We start from the raw sequence: 25,024 nt of genomic DNA, 5'->3' as shown, positions 1-25,024 counted from the left end.
TTGGGGATATCTGGACAGATACATTTGAGAACTTTGTACTGAAAGATTAATCTTTATGCTATGCTCTGGACCAAAAAAAGTGATCTACTCCCCTTAGCTAGAAGACAGTAGTCTTGCTTTGCCTGAATACCATGCAGAAATTTCACTTGTGGAAGGTCTCTCTCTCCCTCATGAGGCTTCTTCTTCTAAAGATTTGCTACAACCCTCTGTAGTATTTCTCAGGTTTTATCATGCCTTTCTGGAGGAAGCACTGTCCATGTTTTGGAAAAAAAAAGGGTCATACACCAAATGTGTACTGGCAGAATGAGAAGACTATATCTGGAGATGGATCTTGGAGCTTGTTTGGGAAAAGTGGCCTGATGTAAAGATACAGTTTTGTTGAGCATAAACCCAAATGAGTAAGAAATCCTAAAGAGACAGAATTCAATGGAAATTAGTAAGATTATTTTTTGTCATCAGGGAGATGGGAAAAGAACTTGTATTAAGAAAAACAAGAGTTATATTTCTTTGCATACCATAATTTGTGGGCTGCTGCTGACATATCTTTTAATTGCCCAATTACTTCATTAGGTGAAGTAACAATCTTGTTTTTAATTCTGGGTTGCTCCTAGTGACTATTTAAAACTTAGATATCGAAAGAACTCACCAAAGCACTGAGTATATACACAGAAATGTAAATACAGGTACTTGAGTATGCTCACTATTAAAAAGGAAGATCTAAGAAACTGTAAAATACCAATGCTGTCCAAAGGCTAACCCTCCATTCTCGGCTCTTAAAACAAGCTCCTCTGAAATATCCTTTCTTATGTCTTTTAAGTGCTGCAATAGCTTTCTAAACTGTTTGCATCTTCTTATTCACAATGTATCATGCGTAATGATATTAGATTAGTCTGAAATCACTTATACTATTCTGCTGATAAATATCGTTAAATAATTATCTAATGATTTATGTGGTAAAAATAAAATTTTCTAGTTTGATCTTTTAGGCTTTCAATCTGCCTGCTGTTTTCTCTAACTAGCCTTGTTTTCCATTTCAACTTGGAGCCTTAAACCTAGATAAATTCATCTAGAAAGTCTCCAAATACATCTTGAACATCCTAGGTTCAATGATTTTGGAAAATCAGCCACTTCACCTGGAAATCTTTCTCATTTATGCACCTAACTTTGTAGTAAGAATGTACCCCTGTTTTATGAATTATTCCGTGTAATGGTTTTGTCTTCTATAATGACAACTCTTCAATATATATTATAGGTAGTTTTTTTTTTTTTTTTTTTTGGTGTGTGTGTGTGTGTATTTTGCTGGGGATTTAACACAGCTAGGCAAGTGTTCTACCACTAAGCTACCTCTCCAGTCCTATAAAGTGGTTTTAACTCGTTGATTTAAAAGTTGAAGTAATTTGGGCTGGGGATACAGCTCAGTTGGTAGAGCGCTTGCCTTGCATGCATAAGGCCCTAGATTCAATCCCTAGAATCGCTTAAAAAAAAAAAAGTTGAAGTAATTTTCAAAATTTAAAAATCAATGAAAAATTGGAGGCTCTAGTAGGCCCACACCTCAACAAATGGCTTAAATTTGGTAGTAGCTGTTCAGTTAGAAAGTCAAGGACTTCTTTCAAAAAGTTATTGAGCATCTGAGTTATTTCTCACAGTTTAAACCTCTGGGAATGCAGCAATGAACAAAACTCGTCATGGAATTTTATATTCAGATGAAGAGAGTCAGATAACAATCTATTATATATTATAAAATGATAAATACTATGGGGGGGGGGAGGGGAACAGGCAGTTAAGGATAAGGCATCTGTGAGCCCGGAAGGGTGCTTGCACTTTTTTCGTTCATGTAAATACCTGGCTATATCCTGTGGGAATCTGGGCTTGTGACTCTTACTAATGCCCGAATCATCATACATGTTATGCACTGCCTCTATAAACTCTTCCAAGTCCAAGGGAGAGATTGTGCCTCTTCGGTCTTAGGATTCCTAGAACCAAGCGTAGTTTTAATGAAGGCCACAATGGGAAGCGAGAAGTTGCAAGTCTCCACAAAGCTGTAGTCGCTTCCACCACTTTTCCAGGTGCTTATTCCGGCGGGGTTTGGTCTGGGCTCTGTAAAAGTGCACAAGAGCAGAGCCAGGCACTTAGCAAACGCTCAAAACCACATCTGTGCCGGGGGCTCCGTTTCCAGGGCAACTGAACTGTGACGGGAACGTGGTCCAGGACCCACGGCTGCCAGGGACTGAACCCGCAGCCCAGGAATAAATTAAATTTATTTGTGAAAAGAAAGTAGCTCTCAGAGCCACTTTGCTTCGCGCGAAAAGTCCAAGGCGACAACGCCCCCAGCTGCGCCTCCGCCAACACTGCAGCTTCCGGGTCTCCGGCATCTTCCAATTCTTGGGGAGACAACTTCCGGCCTGAAGGTCCCCGGCTCCGTGGCTCTCCGGGGTCCTAGCGAAGAAAAGGTGGCTGCGGCGGCTGCCTGACCTTTGAAAGGATCTGGGTCAGGGGCTGCCACTTCTTCCTGAAGGATGGCAGCAACAGGTGCGCTGCGAAGATGTTCGAGGCCTTCTGGATCTCGTCTCGAGAGGAGAGTTGGGGGCGGAGCGCGGGGGCGGAGCGCGGACTTGGAGCTGGCCTGTCAGGCAGGAACCGGGCAGGTGCGGTGGCGGAAGTGTGGGCAAGACGGCCAGAGTTGAGTCTAGCGGTCTAGGAAGCTGCGGTGGGTCACCCAGCAGGGAGCAACTGCCCGGCCTTAGCTGGATCTCAGAGAACCGGGCTCGGGCGCTGACAGGATGCCTTTGTTCGCGGCCAATCCCTTTGAGCAAGACGTGGGTAAGTGCTGTGCCTGCCCTGTGCTGGTGTTTGTCTAGCTAGAAAGTGGGCGGCGGTGACTCTGGAGATTGGAAAGCTAACTAAGCGGCGAGAGGGAAGGGGCGGTGCCGCCGCCTCAACGTCGGGGTTTCTCTGGGGGTAACCTGGGCGCGTGACTAGTGGCTTGGGGAGTACCTCCTGCCTGAAGTTGGGGACTCTGAAAGGTCCGTTCTCCGTCCATTGCAGAAATGGAGAAGGTCCTGCATTTCACTGGAGACCAAGTAATTGGGAAGTTGATACAAACTTCCTGCTTCTTCCAGAGCTGCCCCAAACGCGCTGCCGCAGTGGGTAGACCCTGTTCGGGCCTCCCAGAACTGGAGACGTGAACTTACCCCCTCTGAATTGGAACTTCATGTTGTTTATGTATGCATCCAAGCCCTGCTAATGCAGCTTCAGGATTTGCGATTGTGAAGGTGCTACGGGATGTTCTGTTTTAGAGTATGAAAAATAAAACTGTAGAATCTGAAAACAGCTCCCAACAAATAATTTTAGGTAGGATTAAATATTATCTGGTCTAATAGAACTGGTCTTTCAGCGAACCTAGAATGAGAAAAAGGAGGGTGCGATGTAAGAACTTATTTGGGGGCATTAGAGTAACATTAAATACAAACTGGCTAAGAAAACATTTTTGTAGCAGTAATTAACAGAATTCTAGGTAGATTTGTAGGCTTTAGAATAAAAAAAATTGACTTAAAATTGCCTGAGAGACACAAAATACTGTACATCTTAGCAGTGAGCCATCTGTTTTGTAGTAAGAATTTCTTAGTTGTGAAGTCTGTACAAGGTGCCCCATTTTGGCATGTTATGTAATCCCCAACTATGTTCAAAAGAATCAAGTAATATGAAGGTAAATATTTATAATTATGTATTTATCCTTTATCAGTCTTCAAATATGTATTTCTATTATTTCATTCAATTTTTAAATTGGTAGATGAACACAAGTGACTGTCATAAATCTAGGAAGCTTCATTCTGGGGTTCAGTTTCTGCTTTTGGAACACTAAATTATTTATTTCAATTGTACTACATTTGTGAGACTGTTATTTTTTATTGTTATTGTGAGGACTTTCATTTTTTTCTAATGAAATGAAATAAAAGAGGCAAGATAGAATAAGGCAAAGTTTTTTTTTTCCCTCCATACTTGGGATTGAATCCAGGGGCACTCAACCACTGAGCCACATTCTCAGCCCTATTTTATATTTTATTTAGAGATAGGATCTCACTGAGTTGCTTAGCTCCAGGCTTTTGTTGAGGCTAGCTTTAAACCCTGATCAGGACTCCTGACTCAGCCTCCCTAGCATCTGGGATTACAGGCATAGCCACTGTGCCTAGTTAAGGCAAAGTATTTTAAAATTTGATAACTGTAAACTTTCTTCAAGGGAATGAAATTAAGGCAGTTGCTGTAAATGGATGGAAATGGAGAACATCATGCTAAGGGCAATAAACCAGTAGACTCAGAAAATCAAGTGTCTAATAGTTTTCTCGTGTAAGCTAGAGCAAAATGATGGGGGGAGGGAGGCATTGGATATAAAAAATATACAGGGATATTAATGGAGTAGGTGTTCTAAAGGAGCTGTAAAGTGAGAGGATGGAGATTGATTCAAGCTCCATGCATGTATGATTTTGTCAAAAATGAACCAAACTGCATTACAGTATAACTATAATGCTGTAATAATAATTTTTAAAAAGACAACTTTCTTTTAATAGTAGTTTTTCCTAGAAACCCATTGTTTTCTAATTGAACACTTATAAAAGTAGGTTGAATTGCTCTGAGAGTTTCTCTTTTCTAAACCTTCCTTCATTGACACCTGAGGTTCATATATACTTTAACAGATCACTGTTGATGCAGTAAAAGAGGCATTGGTGAATTTGTATTGATTATTTCATGGGCAGTGCCATCAACCAAAGTTCCAAGTGTTGATCATCTCAGATATAACAGAATTCAGTATCTAAAAGGCAAGTTAAGGATGAAAGAGTTTGATGAGGCTGACCTGTAACTTTTATTCAAGTCAATGAAATCAGAAAAAGTAGGATGGAATAGTAAGGATCTCAAATTGGCCTTAAACTTATGTCATTGAAAAAAATTTATTTATTGCATTTTCCAAATCTTAAAAGCCCCTTTGAATTTTAGTTAAGTAATACAGAGCATTGTTAAACTCGAAATTTCTATAGGAATGTTCCTTTATAGTGTCATTGTCTTTATCATCTGTTCTCCATTTTATTATTTGTGGTTTTTTTCCTTTTTTGGTCATACATTGGTTCACTTTTCATTTGGCAAACATGCATTGAATCACTATGTGTGCCAGACATTGTAAAGGTCTGGAGCCACAAAGAAATGAATATACTATGAGTACCTGCCCTCAATAATTATCTCAAGGAATTCTCAGTTTAACATAGGACACATCCTTTAAGTAGATAATTATTATGTAAAGTGATAAATATAGTACAAGAAAGATAGGAGGAATATAAGAAATGCTTTACATCTTCCCTTTATTGTTTTAATAAGGTAGACACTGCCTCTATAAAGGTTAACACTATCTACTTCCTCCATTCTTTCCTGACAGTTCTTCTATTAGCAGGAAGTGACTACCTCTTATATCAGGAAGAAACCACCTCCTATATAGTAATAATTATCTACCAAAGGACTTTTCAAGGAAAAAGTAAAACATAAGGGGTAGGCTGGGCATGGTAACATGCCTGTAATCTCAGCTGGGGAAGTTGAGGTGGGAGGATCTCAAGTTCTAGCCCAGCCTGTGCAACATATCAAAATCCTACTCAACAAAACAAAACAAAAAAACTAAAAGCACATGAGGAGCAAAACCACAATAGGAAGATTATGGTGATTATATTAAAGATGTCATTTCCTTGTATTCTGTACTAATTTTTCCAGTCTTACTACAGTGGTTCCTGAGTTATGACTTCTTTCTCTGTTCTGCACACTAACTCCAGTCTTTGTTTGCATATCTTTTTTTCTTTTTTCTCAAGCTAGACGATTTTTTTTTTTTTTTGGCTAGTTCCTGCCTCTGCTATTTATAATTCCTTTCTATTTGTTTTCACTTTTCAACAACCTTGTTATTTCCTTTCTTAAATATATATTCACCTGTGTCCCACAAGTTGAATGCAATTCTCTCTCTACAAAACCTCTTCTGAGACAGCAGTTCAAAGTGTAAACTTTTATGTTAAGAGGATACTTTTCCAAGTGAAAGTTGGAAAAAGTGTATTGTTATATTTTTGGCTTTTGTTGTGAAAGAACTTGAACAGTGAAGTAGCTTGGGGTTTTCAGTCATGCAATCTTTTTTTCCCATAAAATTTTATAAGAAACCCCAACATAAAAGTAAATAGTGATAGCATTTCAATAACATACTTTTATATATTCAAATTTATAACTTAAGTCAATCCTTAAATGCAATATGGCTGTTATAATCTTTGTAAAATGTTAAAATTCTAGTTATGGATGAAAAGGTACCTTTGACACAATTTTTTCTATATTTTGCTTTCATGGTACCAAAAAACATTACTTTCAGTGGTTACAAATTGTAATTAATGTATTTTGAAGTTTTTAAAAATATGAAATTTTGAGCATAAAATATAAGAAATAACAAACTTCCACTTTTATCAGCTAACTGTGTAAGCTCCTAATATTTTGATGTATTGGATTCTTTTAATAGAATGTTCAAGAAGTACTTTAGTATTTTTAGCAGCTCTCTGGTCCCATTTTTTTTCTTGTTTCTCTGTTAAATATTCTCCAATTAGGAGGAATTCTATTTTACAAATATGTACACCACACATATAAATATACTACATATTGTTTTGCCTGTTTTCAAACTTCTTAAAAACACCCTTTTTATTCTGTTATCATTTAGCATTTTTTATGAGTTATTCACATAGATGTTTATAGTTCTAGTTGATTAATTTTAATGGTTATGAGATGTTCCATTGTGTGAATGTGTCATATTTTTATCCAGTTACCTATTGTTGGACATAATTGTTTTCAGTTTTTTTATATTACAAACAACATTGTATTTGAAAGTTCTTAAAAAGTTCTTATCCACATTTTCTTGTGTTCATGAGTGAGAGATATCTCTAAGGATGTGATTGAAGAATTCCTTAGTATAAGGAATGAAAAGTTGAAAAATAATGATAACGCAGAATTACCCTTTCAAATGTATGTCTGAGGTTTTACTTCCAGCAGCAATGGAAGTGAAGTTCCTATTGTTACAAATCTTCACTAATTCTAGGTATTGTTAGAATTTTAAATTTATGCTCATTATACAGGTACGAAGTCATACATTGCTTTCATTTCATTTCAACTTCATGGAAGTTGAGCATCTTTTCATATATTTCTCAGTCATTGTGTTTTTTTCTATAAATGACCTGCTGGTTACTTTTGCTCATTATGCTGATGGATTACTTTTTCTTTTTGACTTGTAGAGTTCTTTATATATTTTCTACTAATCTTTGATGATGGAAATTGCAACTTTATATTCTAGATTGTTGCTGCCTTTTGTCCTTGGTGTCTTTTATTGTAAGGAAAATTCTGTGGTTTTTCCAAGTATTTTTTTTAATATTTATTTTTCTAGTTGTAGTTGGATACGATATCATTAATTAATTTATTTTTATGTGGTGCTGAGGATTGAACCCAGGGCCTTGCACGTGCTAGGTGAGTGCTCTACCGCTGAGCCACAACCCCAGCCCCAGAAAAATCGTTTTAATATAGTGATATTTGTCATTCCATTTTGATTTTATTTTTATTATTTTACAGAAAGACTTCTCTATTGAGAGTCGTGAGGATCCTGTCTTAGTTTCTTCTAAAAGTTTTATAAAGTTTTGATTTTTGCATTTGAGTCTTTAATCCATCAAGACTTTGTATGGGTCCCCGTGAGGGATTTAATTGGATGATCAGTTAATAATAGACAACAATTAGTCACCTACTCATCATGTTTTGAATTATCTGTTCTTTCACTACTATTTTACAACTCTTTCTCTATGCAGTCTGTTTTCACATATTAGTCCTATGCTTGTGCTTTCTGTTTTACACTATTCTCTTTATCCCTGCACCAGGACCGCTCTCTAATATCAGGAGCCTTTACAGTTGGTAGTGCAAATCCCCCTTTCTTGTTTTTCTTCCTTTTTTTCAGCTTTTTTGGCTTTTGTTCTTTTGTGTGAATTTTATGACAGGCTAGTTAACATCATTATAAAAGGGAATTTCTTGTAAAGTCTTTTAGAATTTAAGATAGAATGCATTGTAATTTCTTGTTGTTTCATATCACCTGGTAATAAATTCCACATTTTAGTTCCTTGATAACAAACTTATAGTTTGAAACTAAGGCAAGAGGGCAGTAGGATGGTTTTCCTTTTTTGAGGGGGCAGGGGGACACCAGGGATTGAACTCAGGGGCACTTCACTGTTGAGCCACATCCCTAGCCTTATTTTGTATTTTATTAGAGACAGGGTCTCACTGAGTTGCTTAGTGCCTCCATAAATTGCTGAATCTGGCTTTGAATTCATGTTCCTCTTGCCTCTATCTCCTGATAGAGGCAAGAGGGATTGCAGGCATGCACCTCTATCTCCTGATAGAGGCCTGGGATTGCAGGCGTGCACCACCGCGCCCAGCAAGAGAATGGTTTTCTACAAGTGAGCATGCAGTATAATACTGTGGAATTGGTGTTGGGTGAATGTGTTTCTAGCACTGCTTGTTTGTTTAAATAAGATGTTAAAGTTTTTTTTTATAGTGTTGAAAGTAAATTTTGTTCATAGGCATATAGTAAGAAATATCAGAGTCTAGTTGATCAACAGTTGATAGTCCTAACATCTATTACTCATATATCAAAATAAAACTTAAGGATGCATCATTTCTTTAATTTCTGTTAATTTTTCCCTCCATGGTTGCCTTCATGTGTGTGATGTGCAGCCCTAGGGGATCAAAACTCAGGCCTCATGCATATTAGGCAAGCACTGTTATCACGGGGCTTCATTTCTAACTTTCTCCTTGGTTGCTTCTTGTCCCCACCTCCCTTCTTCTGGCTTGATGTTGATGTTTTACTTTTTTATTGTTAGCTTTTTTTTTTTTTTTTTTATTAACTCTTTGAAGAATGGAGTTTAACTGTCTCTGTGGCCTGGGCAGGCCTCAGGCTCTTTGGCTCAAGCCATTAGACTAGCCCAGCCAAGCTTGATTTTTCACTTTGTTATCAAAATTACAAAAGCATTTTTGGTTATAGTCCTTTTCCTGTTACTGAAATATCAGCTAATCAGCAGCATTTGTCAAACTCCATCATGGATAAAGAATATTGTTTCTAGAAATCTGAGACAGTTGATATTGCCCAAACATTCTTTTCCCTTATCCTTTCTCTTTTAGGACTTAGTTTCATATTGGCTTATTGGCATCTTCAGCTCTTCTTGCTGTAATAAATATTGCTTATTTTTTGACTGTTTTGTTAATGTTTTCTTAATGGTCTTGTAAACGTCTGGTGCATGAAGAACAGGCACATCTCTGTCCCTTTAACAGCCTGTGGAACACTTACAGTTCTAGCTATTGTTGAGCCCTTTAGTTACTTGCAGTTAAGGAATACTTGAAGTAGTTCTAGTTATGACTTTTAATGGAAACACAAAGCTGTATTTAATTAATAGCTCTCATTTAACAAAATAAATAAATAAATAAAAAGCATGGGGTTGGGGATGTGGTTCAGTAATAGAGCATTTGCTTAGGATTTGCAAGGCCCTGGGTTCTATCCCTAGCACTGTGGGGGAGGGGTTGTGGTAAGTTTGAAATGATGAAGAATTATAAAATTTTGTTATGCAAAGTTTATTCGTATTTTGTTTTTGTTTTTGAAATGGGCTTTTGCTTGTTTCTGAGTCTGATTTTGAATACCCTGGGCTTAAGTGGTCTTCCTGACTTAGCCTTTTCATGTCACTGCCCTTGGCATTATTTAGTGTAGTTTTTAAGTGTAGTTTTTAAATGAATGCATGTAGGATATAAATCTTACTTAGTTAAAAAAAAAAAAAAACTTTTTTGGTGGTACTAGGGATTGAACCTGGGGCTGCTCTATTACTGAGCTATTCCCTACAGACATTTTTGTTTTTTATTTTGCAGTGGGTCTTGCTTAGTTTCCCAGACTGACCTGGAACTGATGATCCTCCTGCTTCAACCTCCTGAGTAACTAGGAATACAGGTATGTGCCACCTGTGCCTGGCTATTTAGTAAACTTTTTATTCAATTGAAAATATGTGAGCATTTCTTTTCTTAGTCAGTAAATATTCCTGTATGGCCAGGCACAGTGGCACACATCTATAATCCCAGCAATTCAAGAGGCTAAGGGAGGATGATCGAAAGTTTGAGGCCAGCCTTCACAACTTAGTGAGGTCCTAAGCAATTTATCGAGATCCTGTCTCAAAATTTAAAAAGGGAGCTAGGGATGTAGCTCAGTAGTAAAGCATACCTGGGTGTTCAGTCCCTAGTACAAAAGAGAAAACAGAAAGCAAAACATTGTTCCATATGGAGCACTAGTTTGCAACTTGAGAATTGTAGTGACTTAATTTTAGTTCAGTTGCACTAAACAGATATTTAATTCTTGTTCTTGGCCGCTCTGCTTAAAGAAATCTTGCTTGTGCAGTATTATAGTTTTCCTGGTAATGCTAAATACTTGAAGTGGAGGCTGAAGAACTTTTTAAAATATTATTGCTTTATTTGAATCTGTTACCTAATAATAACTGTTTGTATTTAATATAGAAATTGAAGGTCATTGTGACAGATATCAGGGATTGGTCTATTATCCCCTGAAAATTATTGCTATTTTGAAATAGTCACCTATTTATTTTTAGCCACTATTATTTCAGTTTCATGTCATAATTTTATCAGTATCTGATAGTGTAGTTTTAAAATTTTTTTAGCCATTCAAGTGTGTATCTCATTGTGGTTTTAAAATGAATTTACCTGACAAATATTGGTGTTTGGCACCTTTATATGTATGTATTTGCTAAATGTATATCCTCTCTTTCAAAGTGCTTATTTAAATCTTTTGCTCATTTTTTCTTTTAATTTTCACAACTCCTCTTTTAAGCGTGAAGCCATCTTAATTTCCATATTACAAATGAGAACATAGATTTAAATTTGAGTCAGAGCTGAGGTAACAAAAAGTTCTTACACTAGTAAGTTTTGGAGCTGAATGTAGAGAAGGCAGGTCTTCCCTGTTTAGTTGGTGCTGTGCAGGTACTCCACAAGTACACACACAGTATACCAATCATCTCAGTCTGCAGAGGACATACACTTACCTCCAGCCTATCCACTTTGATTCTTCATCTGTGACTTTTTTGAGGTGTTAGTGACTTCTTTTTTTCTTTTTTTTTTTTTTAAGAGAGAATTTTTTTAATATTTATTTTTTAGTTTCCAGTGGTAACAGCATCTTTATTTTTTATTTTTATGTGGTGCTGAGGATCGAATCTAGCACCTCACGCATGCCAGGCGAGCACGTTACCGCTTGAGCCACATCCCCAGCCCCTGTTAGTGACTTCTTTATAGATTCATTTTTCCTTTTTCCTAGCCATTAGTGACTTACACATGATGCTTCCTGATAGGCCTATTACAATAGAAATTGTACTTATTTATGCTTCTGTCCTGTTCTGTAGAGAGAATTCTAATTCTCTAATGTAAGAGTGTATGTGGAGTTTAGAAGAGTTGTGATTCTCACCTAACAGGATTACAAAGGACATTTGGGCAGAAACAGCCAAGAAGAAAGTAAATTTGCCCACATATAAAATCTGCCTCTAGACTTTTTTTGCTTTCATTTTAACAGGTGGTTTTAAATAATAAAAAGCAATACAAGGTGATTTGATCCCCCCCTGCTTTCCTCTAATCTGCTCTATATGCCTAACTCCCAATTCCTCCTAGTCCCTGTAAAAAATGTTGGTGATGACATGAGAAATGTAAAAAGAGTGGCAATCACTGTTCTGAATTCTACCAGAAGAAGCTCTTAAATATATCATGTTATTATATGATGTTTTAATAAATGGAGTTAATTATGCCATTTCACCTAGTCCTTCACTTATAAACAGGAGTTGAACTTGAATTTGTTCTGTTCTGCATGTTTAAGATGTTCACACATAGGGAAACTGAAAACTAACTTGTTGGGGGAAAGGCAGTGTAGTATAGTGGTTTGAAATTGAAGCATATACCCTGAGCCAGACTGCTCAGAGTGAAATCTGTTATTCTACTTACTGACTTTATAATCTTGTGCTAGTTACTTTTCTGTACCTGTTTCCTCATCTATATAATGGGAATCCTCTGTTTTGTGAGAGAATAAATGATTTAGCCTATGTAAAATTCTGAAATATTTCAGTATGTAAAATACTGAAAGCTATTACTTTAATTGCTATTAATATTTTTAACTAAATTATCTATTATCCAGTTCTCAGGATTGTAAGTTGGTTTTTGAAGGTATTCGTAGTGTAAGTAGGATTTATATTGCTCCTTTTCCCAGAATAAACTGAAGAAATACATTCATAAAAGTTTACCCAAATAAGAACATTAAATGGAAACGAAGATTAATGAGAAAATGTATTTGTTTAACCTAATTTCTACAGAATGCTAAGTATGGTTATTGTCATTGGAGACAGAGAAGGAGGTAAAATGTAATAATCTAAAAGATTGAGATATTGGACATTTGAATATTTTAATCTAAATTTAACTACTTAAGAATTGTGTCTATAAAATAACAATCATATAATTTTAGTGTAAATGTATGATTTATTCACAAACTAGGAAAAATTGGGGGTGGGTATCAGGGATTGAATCCAGAGGTGCTTAACCACTGAGCCATATCCCCATCCCTTTTTGTATTTTATTTGGAGACTGGGTCTCACTGAGTTGCTTAGGACCTCGCTAAATTGCTGAGGTTGGCTTTGAACTTGTGATCCTCTTGCCTCAGCCTGAGTTGCAGATGTGTGCTGCCACGCCCCTTGATTCTTACATTTTAAAATAATTGTTTAGTTTATAATAAAGTGGTTCAAGGGCATGATTCTGTCTTTAGAAGCTGTCAAATATGGTTACCTGTTAGATCCCAGAATGAATTCTTCTTTCATTTACTTGCTTTCCATATTGTAGTGTTTCTACTTGTGGGGAAAGAAAAAAATGTCTTTTTTTTTTTTTTTTTACTCTTTCTCTCTGTTTTCATAGTGTAATTGTAACATTTTTTTGAATTGGGTTTTCTTCAACTAATACATATGAAGCTATATTTTCCCCCTTAGATTGCTGTGCTCTGAATGTGTCCCCCAAATTTAATCTGTTGGAAACTTAGTCTGTAGTGCACCCATGTTGGAAGTTGGGGCTTCTGGGAGGTGTTTCAGTCATGATGGCGCTGCTTCCAAGAGTGGTTGATGCCACTATAAAAAGGGCTTATGGCTGGGTGTAGTGGCCCATGCCTCTAATCCCAGCAACTTTGGAGACTGAGGCAGGAGGATTGCAAATTCAAAGCCAGCCTCAGCAATTTAGCGAGATCAGGACCCTGTCTTAAAATACCAAAAAAAAAAAAAAAAAAGATCTGCGGATGTGGCTCATTGGCTAAATACCCCTATGTTCAATCCCCGTTACCAAAAAAGGAAGGGGTGCGTATGGGAGTGATTTGCTCTCTTGCCTTTCCATCTTCTGCTATATGACAATGCAGCAAGAATATTTTCCCAAATGCAGGATTCTCAGTCTTGGACTTTCTAACCTCCAGGAATGTTAGAAGTAAAAGTCTCTTCTGAAAATTACCCAATCTCAAGAATTCTGTTATAGCATCACAAAATGATTTAAGACAGAAATCTAAGCATTACTTTCAGTTATGTCTAAAGACATTGATATAGCATCAGAAATTTTTATGTTGTCTTCTGTTATAGAATTTAATCTATATGTTCTGTTATTTTCCATGTGGCTGGAAAATAAAAATATGTGGTGATTAGATAATATGCTGAATAAATTGTTCTAGGTTATTTCCAATTTTTATAGTTCAGTAACATTTTTACTCCAACAACAAACCTTATAATTCCATGGGCATAGAATTTTACAGAACCTATCTCATTTTTAAATTACAGAACTATGAGCTAATAGTGCATTGTTAATTTTGTGGTAATTTGTTCCTTAGCAAGTTTAAAAGCACAGTGAGATTCTGGTTATTTTTCAATCTTCCTTTCTTCCTATTCAAATTTTATGACTTCTATTGACCTCTATTCATGTTTCCTAAGCCTATTTCTACAATCTTAGATTTAAAAAGTTCACTTAATGACTTTTAAGATTTTGAACTTTTCAGTTCAGAGATTCCATTTTTATAGTTTGTTTTTTCTGCTTAGTACTTACTGTCTACTAACTTATTGTACCTTAAGTTTTTAAAAATATGTGTAATGATTGCTTTAAGATTCTTTTTATTTTTCTAATTCTATTATTTGGATCATACTGACATCTGCTTTTGTTAACTACTATTTTGACTATGGAGCAGTCTTTTGCAAATCTAATAATTGTTACTTTTATGCTGGACACTGATTGTTCTTTTAGAGAGGCTGGATTACATGGTCTTTCTGTAAAGGGTATTGAGTTTTGTTCTGTTGGGTAAGTTGTTTAATTAAAGGATTTAAGGTTTTGTCAGGCTTGATTCTATTCTTTGTAAAGCAGGCCCATTTCAATTTTGAACTTTGAATTTTTTAAATTCTAGAGGACTTTTACTTCTAAGGTATAGCCTTTGGAGGGTTATATCTAAATGTCTGATGTGTTCTCTTTGCCTTTAGTTAGGTCAATCAGGCTAAACATGCAAGCATACAAATACCATATGACATACTATACTATATCATACCATACCATAGATTGAGTGGTTTGATATTTGTTCCCTCACGGTTTTAGGTAATGAAAGTCTTAAGATAAAGGAACCAGAAGGGCTAGTGTCTGAGGCTCCTCCTTTGGGTTGCTTGGGTTGGAGGCAGTCTTTCCCCCCACCAACCCATGTTGTCATATGGCTTTTGTTTGGTGTATGCACATGAAGACAGTGCCTTAGTTCTCTGGTCTCCCTGCCTCCCTCCTGCTCCTCTCCTGTTTCTTTCTCCTCTTCTTGTTTATCTTTTTAAAATTTTTTCTACTGGGGATCAAATCCAGGGTCTCGTGAGCACTGTGTCACTGAGTTACATCCCTTGGCATGGTCTCTCTTTTTAAAAGTAGGTTTATCTTGGGATGAGGGCCCCATTGTTATGATCTCATTTAACCTCAGAGTGTCCCTACCTTCATATTCAGCCTCATTGGGGCTTCATTATAGGAGTTTTGGAAGGGACATAAACATTTCAGTCCTTAATAGGCAGGATAATTCCTAGGATATGAACTTTCAGCTGCATAGTAGGTGATCTCTGGTTGACCTCCTAGACTCAAATAGTGTGTGTGTAGTTCAACTCTTGACCAAGAACTTGTGGCAGCAGAATACAACAGTTACTAATATGGCATTATGTAAAAATGTGGATGTGTAACCGATGTGATTCTGCAATCTGTATTTGGGGTAAAAATGGGAGTTCATAACCCACTTGAATCTAATGTATGAAATATGATATGTCAAGAGCTTTGTAATGTTTTGAACAACCAATAAAAAAAAAAAAGAACTTGTGGCAAATTCCTGTGCTTAGAAGACTGGTTTCTGTCTCCTGGTTCTTCTACTTGGGCTCATCTTCCTTGTGTTGGGATAGGACAATGTTTACAGGTAGAGGTTCACTTCATATTTCTCTTCCCTCAAAGATCTCAAAACTGCACTACCTATTATTCATTTTCTAAAAATAGTAGACTTATTTATTTTGACTTGTCTATTTTGACTTGTTTTATAGTTGTTTTTAGTAGGATAGCAAGTATGATACCAGATACTTTGTCAGACTTGGAAGCAGAAGACCAGTCCTCAGTTTTTATTTCCTAACATAATAGGAGGAACTTTAAAGATTTCTTATAGGTATTCTTGTTTTGTGCAGTTATAAATTTCTTTTTCATTATCGATAGAGCCTATTTTATTAAAAGTTTTGTGGAGATTTGGATTCTTTTTAGAGCTGTGTTTTGAACATAATGGGACTATGTAGAGAGGGAGCCTTTTTGTTCCTTGTAGTTATTGATGGAATGATTCATATGACATTGTTAGAGTCTTTCTGAACTATTTTACAGTGTATTTGAGGCTTTCTATCAAAGCCTGGTGATGAAATGTTATGATTTACACCCACCGACCCTGACAGTTTAGAATTTAGGCTCTAGGCGGGCTCTTTCAACACTCTCCTTCTCTTTGCCTTTGACTCAGGATAATGAAAGGTATGGCTCCAAGACTGGGCACAGTGACATGCTATAAAAGAATGGTTTCTTAATTATAATATTTAAAATTTTCCAGGAGTTTAAAATACTACTGAGTACGTAATTTAACTGCTATTTAGTTCTCTTGAAAAATGAAGTCCTTTTTGGCAGGCCATTATAAAGTCTTCAGATTTTATACTTTTTTAAAAGAATAATTATGAGTCCTTTATTTGTAAAGAGTAAACTAGGTTTGACAGAGCATTCAAATCAGGATTTTTCCATTTTCTATGAAAATCAAATCAAGTAAACAATGTTTTTTTCCTATACTTTTGAAATTATCGGAAGGCATTTGGGGGTGACACAATAGGCTTCATATTTGATTGAATTACATGTCTTAAAATAATCGTGAAAAGTTAAGTTCTAGTAGAACTGAGTGGGTTATTAGATAGTCTAAAATTTAATTGTGTGTGTGTTCGTGTGTTTGTGTTTGTACTCCTACACTTGGGTACTTGCAATTCGGTAGTTCCTGATGCTAGTTTCTCAAATTCATGAGCAAAGGGTAGATTCTTACATGTTGAAATCACTGACCAAAATTTTGTGCTAACATTTTTCTAATCCTATCTTATACCATATGTGAAGTTCTAGATAGGCCAAATGAAATTCATATTCACTAAAGATTTACATGGAAAAAAAATAACATACATACAAAAGATAATCTGAGTGAATTTTTAATCTTAAGGTAGTTCAAACAGGATGTCAAGTAATACTGTAAAAAGAAAGTATGGTAATGTCCTACAGCAAAAAGAAACAAAACTTCACCTTAAGAGGAAAGAGCAGCATGAAACCAGTAAATTATATGTAATACGTGTGATTTTCTCTTCAGATGCAGAATACAAAACCAGTCTCTCTCTCTCTCTCTCTCTCTCTCTCTCTCTCTCTCTCTCTCTCACACACACACACACACACACACACACACATACACACATACACATACACACAGTCCTTTGCCTCCCTCTGAAGCATTGTCTTCACCTCTTACTGTGTCTCCTATTTGAATCTTGGCAGAGAAGCAAGGAGAGACCTGGAACTGCAGAAGCCACGTGTACTGCTGCCTTTTACTACCTACCACTTGGTGTTGCTGTTGAAGCTTGGTCCTAAAGTCCCTTTGATGTTTGTCTGCTCAATATTGAAGCTGGTCTAGAACTTTGTATAGGCTTCTCCAGGGTTACACTGAACATCATAGATCTTTTGCTTCATTTATTCCAAAGTGCTCTAATGTTTTCTACATTATAACTATTGTTAACCAGGATAATAGGGCATGGAGGAGCAGCCAGCATTATTCATTTACTCATTGAACAAGTACTTATTGATATTTACTATGGCCCTAGATACTGTTTTATGTACTAGAAATAATATTGGTAACACAATTTCTGCCAGAATGGAGCTTATATTAATTTTCCTGGGTAGGGAGACAAACAATAAACAAGATAAAGTATTATGCTGTGAAGTAGCTACAGAAAGGCCTATGCACAAAATTCTACCCTCCTTTGATTTTAATATTTGGTCTTTATGGGGCCTGATATGAATGTTATCCACAACAAAGAAAGAGACTGAGTACCTGATAGATATAAAATCATAGTGTGCAGATAACTTTTCACCAGCTTGATTTTGTGCCCATTCTCTTCACCTCTCTCCTTCTCTGGCTGCCTTTCTCTCCCTGCAACAATGGTACATCATGCAGCTGTTAAAAGTATTGATATAAATCTATATTTATAAACATGGAGAAATATTTATAATAAGTGTAAACCTAAGTTTGGAAAAGATACATTTCGTGTGATCACAGAATTAATGGGGAAGACTTTCTAACTCTGAGTTTCAGTTCTGTTACTCAGAGCCTGTGCTGCTGCCTCCTCAAGTCTTTAAAAAAATTTTTTTAAAATCTAAAAAATACACATGACAATATATATGTCAAAATATACATGACCATAGAGTGTATTTTGACATATATACATGGAGTATAACTTATTCTAATTAAATCCCATTCTTGTGGTTGAACATGATGTGGAGTTACACTGGTTGGGTGTTCATATATGAACATAGTAAAGTTAGGTCTGATTCATTCTACTGTCTTTCCCATGCCCATCCTTCCTCCCTTCCTTTCATTCTCATTTGTCAAATCCAATAAACTTATATTCTTCCCTCCCCTCCCCTTTATTGTGTATTAGCATATCTCTGATGCAGATGCATATCAGAAAGAACATTAGACCTTAGGTTTATTTTTTGGATTGGCTTATTTCACTTAACATGATAGTCTCCAGTTTCATCCATTTACTGGCAGATGCCATAATTTCATTCTTCTTTATAGCTGAGTAGTAATATTCCATTGTGTATATGTACCACATTTTCTTTATCCATTCATTTATTGAAGGGCACCTAGTTTAGCTCCATAGCTTAGCTATTGTGAATTGAGTGGCTGTAAATATTGATGTGGCCAAGTCACTATAATATGCTGACTTTAAATCCTTTGGGCATATGCTGAAGAGTGGGATAACAGGGAAAATGGTGGTTTCAGTCCAGATTTTCTGAGGAATCTCTGAACTGCTTTTCAGAGTGGGTTGCACCAATTATCTGTCCCACTAGCAATGTATGAATGTACCTTTTCCCCCATATCCTCGCCAATATTTACTGTTTCTTGTATTCTTTATATACATACATATATATGTATAAAATATAAATATATACTAATTAGACATGACAGCAGAATACATTTTGACACATCATACATAAATGGAGTATAACTTCTCATTTATGGGTTGTACATGATGTAGAGTTACACAGAACATGTAATCATATGTGCACATAGGGTAATAATCTGAGATTCATTCTACTGTAATTCCTATCACCCATGTTCCCTCCCGTCCCTTCATTCCCCTCTGTCTAGTCCAAATCACCTCTATCCCCCGACCCCATTGTGAATTAGCATGGGCATATCAGAGAAGACATTTGGCCTTTGGTTCTTTGAGATTGGCTTATTTTACTTAGCTTAATATTCTCCATTTCCTTCCATTTGCTGGCAGATGCCATAATTTTATTCTTTTTTAATTATTTGTATTCTTGATAATTTCCATTCTTTTTTTTATTTTTTAATAGTTCATTTTATTAAATAACTAATCCATAAAACCAGACCAGTACACCGCTCTGTGATCATCTTGTATCTTGGCATAGATTATTCCAGGTATCAGAACATTTCCTTTTGTTCATTTATTCACAACAGAGATTGAAAAAAAAGGGCAGATCCTTGTAAAATTGTGTTAATGTTTCAACACATCCTGGTTTAAGTGGAGTGTCAGGTTAGGTTGTTCCACATACCACCTACTTCCTTGTTCTATCCCCAATTCTGTCTACCTTTTCTACCAAACAACTCTTGACACCCTAAAACCAAGCAGTTCTCGTTCAATTGAGTACAATAGGATAGACATGAAGATACCTTTCACATTTGGGATTAAATAGGCTGGAATAGGTGAACTATGGCCAAAAACAATTGAAGATTTTAAAGAAAGCTGTGACAGAAATAGAAATGACATCTGAACTCAAATATAGAAAAAAAAAATTCTACTGGGGGGGAAAAATCTTAGCTGATGTTCTGAAAATGCCTGTAATAAAGAGTTGGGGAATGACCTTTCAGATACGACTTTAAGAACCCTGGATACTACAGGAGCTTTGGCTAACACAGTCTGGGCCTGCTGAGCCAGATTTCCTGAGGGCTGCCCAGCAGACAGCCTGTTTTGAATACCACAGCTGTCTGGTTCAGTCTGCAGCGAGAGTCCTTCAGCTCCATCACAGAGTGCTCTCCTATTTGTTATAGTTGTCCTTAAAGTTCTTTAATTCCAAGAAATGCTTGGCACATTTACTCTTCTCTGACTGGAGGGAAGGTATGTCATTTGGATTGAAGTTGGGGAGAATTCAGGGGACTGAGTTAGGTCTTTGGCTACTGACTGGTGCTGTCGCTGAGAGCTCCCAATTCTTGCTTTGACCACAGTGGCCAACTCACTCAGCCCTCTTGATAGCACAGGTACTCTCTCAGGCCAAACACCCATGTCCCATAATGAGCTGTCTCATATCCATCCAGCAGGGTATTGATAAGTACCTTCCACACATCCTTGAAAAAGAGTACTAGTGTTTTCAGATCTAGCAAGTAGGAGTGGAAATTCAGCATGAAATGGGATCTCAGAAGTATGGATAGCATCCAGAGCTTATAGAGGTAGTTGTAGCAACTTTGATTTTCCTGACTTTCCAGTTGCAGTTTTGCATCATCATCTGCAGGGAGGTGGGGTTCATACATGATATCCTGAATCCTGGATAGTAGAATATCAATATCCTCTTTCAAGTTCTTGGGGGCATTGTGTCCCATAGGGACATGAGGTCCCCTTCTAGATTTCATTGCAAAACGCATGATTTGCCTCTTCACAAAAATAAATAGTAGTACAAATACCAGGCTCCCGTAGGCCATCACCAGCACGATATTCATCCTGAACATCCAGTTACTACTGTATGCCGTGGCCTCCCTCCTTGCCCAGAACTGTTGGGGTTTTCTCGCTGTCCTGCCTGTTAGCCCCAGCTCCACCTAAGCAGTGGGCCTGGGTTCCCTGGAGCTCCCTGGCCATTTCCTTAGCAGGCAGAGTGGGGGAGAACCAAGCCAAACCCACCCTGAAAACATGGCTGATGGGTGGGCTAGGAAAGGAGGATGATGTCTTCCTGCTTCCCTCCCAGCGTGGGACTCAGGCAGGCAGTTGATAATTGCCATTTTGACTGAAGTGAGATGGAATCTCCATTGAGTGATTATGCATTTACTTCTCTGTGGATGAGTTTTTGCAGAGGCTTGCCCCTGTAGGGAGAGGCTTGCCCCTGTCTGGTGCTAAGGCATGCCCATTACTGTGGTTCACAGTAGCAAGTCTATTTGCTTGGTTGACTCCTGATATTTTATTTTATTATTTCTTTTGTTTCTCATCTTGTTCATAATTTAACCAGGAAAGGGTTATTTGTTATCTACATGTATAGAAAAAAGTCTACAAAGAGGGCTGGGGATATAGCTCAGTTGGTAAAGTGCTTGCCTTGCATGCATAAGACCCAGGGTTCAAATCCTGGCACCCCTCCCCCCCAAAAAAAGAAAGTCTACAAAGATATATCATGATTTTAAAAGGGCCTGATTGATGTTTTTTCCTTATCTTTTTGAATTCGTTGAATTTATAAAATATGTAATTAAGACATAATTAAGATGGATACAGTGCCATATTCCTGTATTCTCAGCTACTCAGGAGATTGAGGCAAGAGGATTGCAAGTTCCAGGCCAGTATGGGAAACTTTGACCTATGCCAAAATAAAATAAAAAGGGCTGGGAATGTAGTAGCTTAGTAGAAAAACACCTCTAGTTCAATCCTCAGTATAGGGGAGGGGGGTGGGGGGGGAAGCATTTAAAACCTTTAAAAAATATAATCAGGTCTGATTTTTCCATGTAGAATTCTTCTTTTTATGGGAAATAAGCTGGACCTGATATTCTTCTACCTTCATAATTGGTACTTGGGTCTAAAACTTAAAAGAGGCAAGAATATATTACTTTTCCAATATTACGGATTTGCCATTTCATCATGTTAAAATAATACGTGTTTTTGCATTCTATCCATAGTGTTAGGCTATTTGCATGGTTTTTTAAAAAGTGAGTTCCAACATTTAACTGAAGTTAACTGATTTCTCTTTCCTTCTTGGAAAATAGAGCTGTTCTCTAAGCTTCTTTTTCTTTTTCTTTTTAAAATTGGATACCAATATATAGAAAAATGTAAGTAGATCCCTATCTGTCACCCTGCACAAAACTCAAAATTGAAATGGATAGAAGACTTAGGAATTAGACCAGAAACCTTACAAGTGCTAGAAGAAATCATAAGTTCAACACTCCCTTATATGTATTGGCACCTACTTCCTTTACAAGACCCCCAAAGCACAAATAAAACCAGGAATTAATAAGTGAGATACCATCAAGCTAAAAAACTTCTGCACAGCAAGGAAAACAATTAAGAGCATGAAGAGAGAGCTTACAGAATGGAAGAAAATCTTGGCCAGCTACTCCTCCAATAGGGGATTGATATTCAATATAAAAAGAACTCAAAAAACTTAACACCAAAATATATATAACCCAATCAACAAATGGGCAAAAAAATTAAACAGAAACTTCTCAAAAGAAGAAACACAAATGGCGATCAAATATATGAAAAAATATTCAACATCTCTAGTAATCAGGGAAATGCAAATCAAAGCTATGCTTAAGATTTCATCTCAGTCCAGTCTGAATGGCATTGATAAAGAACATAAACAATAATAAATGCTGATGAGGTTGTGGGGGAAAAGGCATACTTGATGGGACGATGGACTAATACAACCACTCTGGAAAGCAGTATGAAAATTCCTCAAAAAACTAGGGCTGGGGACTGGGGTTGTGGCTCAGTGGTAGAGCCACTTGTCTCGAATGTGTGAGGCACTAGGTTTGATCCTTAGTACCATATAAATAAATAAAATGAAGATATTGTGCCCATCTACAACTAAAAAAAAATAAAATAAAATAAAGAAATGGCAAGACTTGATTTAAAAAAATTAAAAATTAGCCATGGAACCACCATATGACCCAGCCATCCCACTCCTTGATATTTTCCCAAATGATCTAAAATTGGCATACTGTAGCAATACAGCCACTTTAATGTTTTTAGCAGCACAATTCACAATAGCTAAGTTATGGAATCAACTCAGATGTCCATCAGTAGATAAATGGATTAAGAAATGGTGATGTGTATGTATGTGTGTTTAGTTTCTACTTAGCCATAAAAAGAATGAAATTATGGCATTTGTTGGTAAATGGATGGAAATGGAGAATAACATGCTTAGTGAAATAAGCCAAGCTAAAAACTAAACTCAAGGGTCAAATGTTTTCTTTCATATGCGGAAGCTAGGGTAAAATAAAGTGGGGGGGAGGGAAGAATAGGATAACATAAAGGGAAGATCAATATTGTAGAAGGGGAAGATGGAAAGGCAGAGCAAACGGGAAGCAATGCAGAATGATTTTTTTTTGAGAGAGAGAGAGAGAATTTTTTAATATTTATTTTTTAGTTTTTCGGCGGACACAACATCTTTGTATGTGGTGCTGAGGATCGAACCCGGGCTGCACACATGCCAGGAGAGCGCACTACCGCTTGAGCCACATCCCCAGCCCGCAGAATGAATTCTTAAAAAATCGTGTATATATATAAATATACCACAGGGAACTTCACTTTTATGCATAGGTAGAAAGAACCAATCAAATATAAATTAATAGACAAGTGAAAGGGCGTCTAGTAGAGTAGAGGAAGGAGAATGGGAGAAGGGAGGGAAAAGGGAGAGAAACAGTGGGATCATGAACTGAAATCAAATTTAATGCATATATGAATTTGTCAGGATGAACCCAGCTACTATGTATAACTATAAAGCTCTAATAAAAAATTATTCCTTGCCATAAAAAAGAACATTATTCTGGATTCATATATTCTTCCTATGTATTTGTGTGTGTGTATGTATGTGTGTGTGTGTGTGTGTGTGTGTGTGTGTGTGTGTGTAGGTTTTACTGTGTTTGAAATTACAGGATATATTAGTTTAGAGGGGAAAATGCATATATATATTATTATTTTTCTTCGTAGTGCTGGGATGGAACCCAGGGCCTCGGGTGCACCTCTGTACTCCCAGCACATAAAATTCTTTAGGGTGTTACCATATATATGTGTCTGTGTCTGTATAACTCTTAATTGTTGTTTGCTTTTTGGTATTGGAGGTTGAACCCGGTGATGCTCTACCACTGAGCTATATTTATATTCTTAGCCCTTTTTATTTATTCAGTTTTTTGAGGGTTTCACTAAGTTGTGGAGACTAGCCTCAAACTTGTGATCCTCCTGCCTCAGCCTTTCATGACATTGGGATTGCCACCTATATGCCACTGGGCCTGGCTACTTTTTAATAACATTATCCAAAATAATTGCATGAATTCATATTGAAATTTTATAAGATTCAATACAATGAAAATACAATGATTCAGTCATTCTAATCATTTTTATAACAGTGAAATGTATCACACTACAAAAAAGATTTTGAGAATAAAATAAAGAACTTCTAGATGTACACTGTCAAATTAATAAACAGAAGCCACTGTGTAATCTATTTTTGATCCCCCCTCTAGTTTAATGTTTAGCATTCTTATGCATGTTTACTCTTTTAACTATCTTTGTGTGTTTCTGTAAAAATGCAGGGTATATCTGGTGTGGTGGCACATACTGGTAATCCCAGCAGCTTGGAGGCTGAGGCAGGAGGACCACAAGTTTGAGGCTAGCCTCAACAGTTTAGTGAGACCCTGACTCAAAATAAAAAATAAAAAGGTCTTTGGATACAGCTCATTGATAGAGCGCCTCTGGGTTCAATTCCCAATTACCCCCCCCACCAAATAAAAATATAAATGTTTTGAATATTTTAAAACTTTAGGGAAAATATTCATATATTACTTCTACTTCTGGTAATGTAAAATATTATAGATACTTTGAAAAACCATTTGCCATATCCTTAAAAAATTAAATAGTTAACCATATGACCCAGCAGGGCTATGTGTCAAAGAAAATGAAACATATGCCCACACAAGAACTTATACATGAATGTTCATAGCAGCAGTATTATTTATTTATATTAGCCAAAAAGTTTAAAAGAAAAAGCAAACCAAGGTATTCATAAACTGTTGATTGGATGAATAAAATGTGCTATATCTATTCAATGGAATATTATGCAACAATAAAAGAAATATTGATACAACATACATGATACAACATGTATGAACTTTGAA

At 36.6% G+C, this 25,024-nt stretch overlaps 1 protein-coding gene and 1 pseudogene across 2 annotated transcripts in view; one reads left to right on the top strand and one right to left on the bottom strand.

The window, feature by feature from the left end:
• The first annotated feature begins 2,633 nt into the window (after positions 1-2,633).
• Stam2 (signal transducing adaptor molecule 2) overlaps positions 2,634-25,024 on the top strand; it is a 49,979-nt gene continuing 27,588 nt past the window's right edge. The window contains exon 1 of one of the 2 annotated variants that reach the window (XM_078017406.1): positions 2,634-2,820. In XM_078017406.1, the coding sequence (XP_077873532.1) occupies positions 2,781-2,820 (40 nt within the window). In that variant the 5' untranslated portion in view covers positions 2,634-2,780. The remainder of the gene's footprint in view (positions 2,821-25,024) is intronic. The other variant, XM_005315798.5, reaches the window with a different exon arrangement.
• Positions 19,923-20,649, bottom strand: LOC101960612 (protein C1orf43 pseudogene; annotated as a pseudogene).

This window comes from Ictidomys tridecemlineatus, chromosome 7 (genome assembly GCF_052094955.1).
Source record: "Ictidomys tridecemlineatus isolate mIctTri1 chromosome 7, mIctTri1.hap1, whole genome shotgun sequence".
Taxonomy (NCBI): Eukaryota; Metazoa; Chordata; class Mammalia; order Rodentia; family Sciuridae; genus Ictidomys; species Ictidomys tridecemlineatus.
Note: the sequence above shows the minus strand (reverse complement) of the source record. Positions and strands in the feature narration are given on the sequence as shown.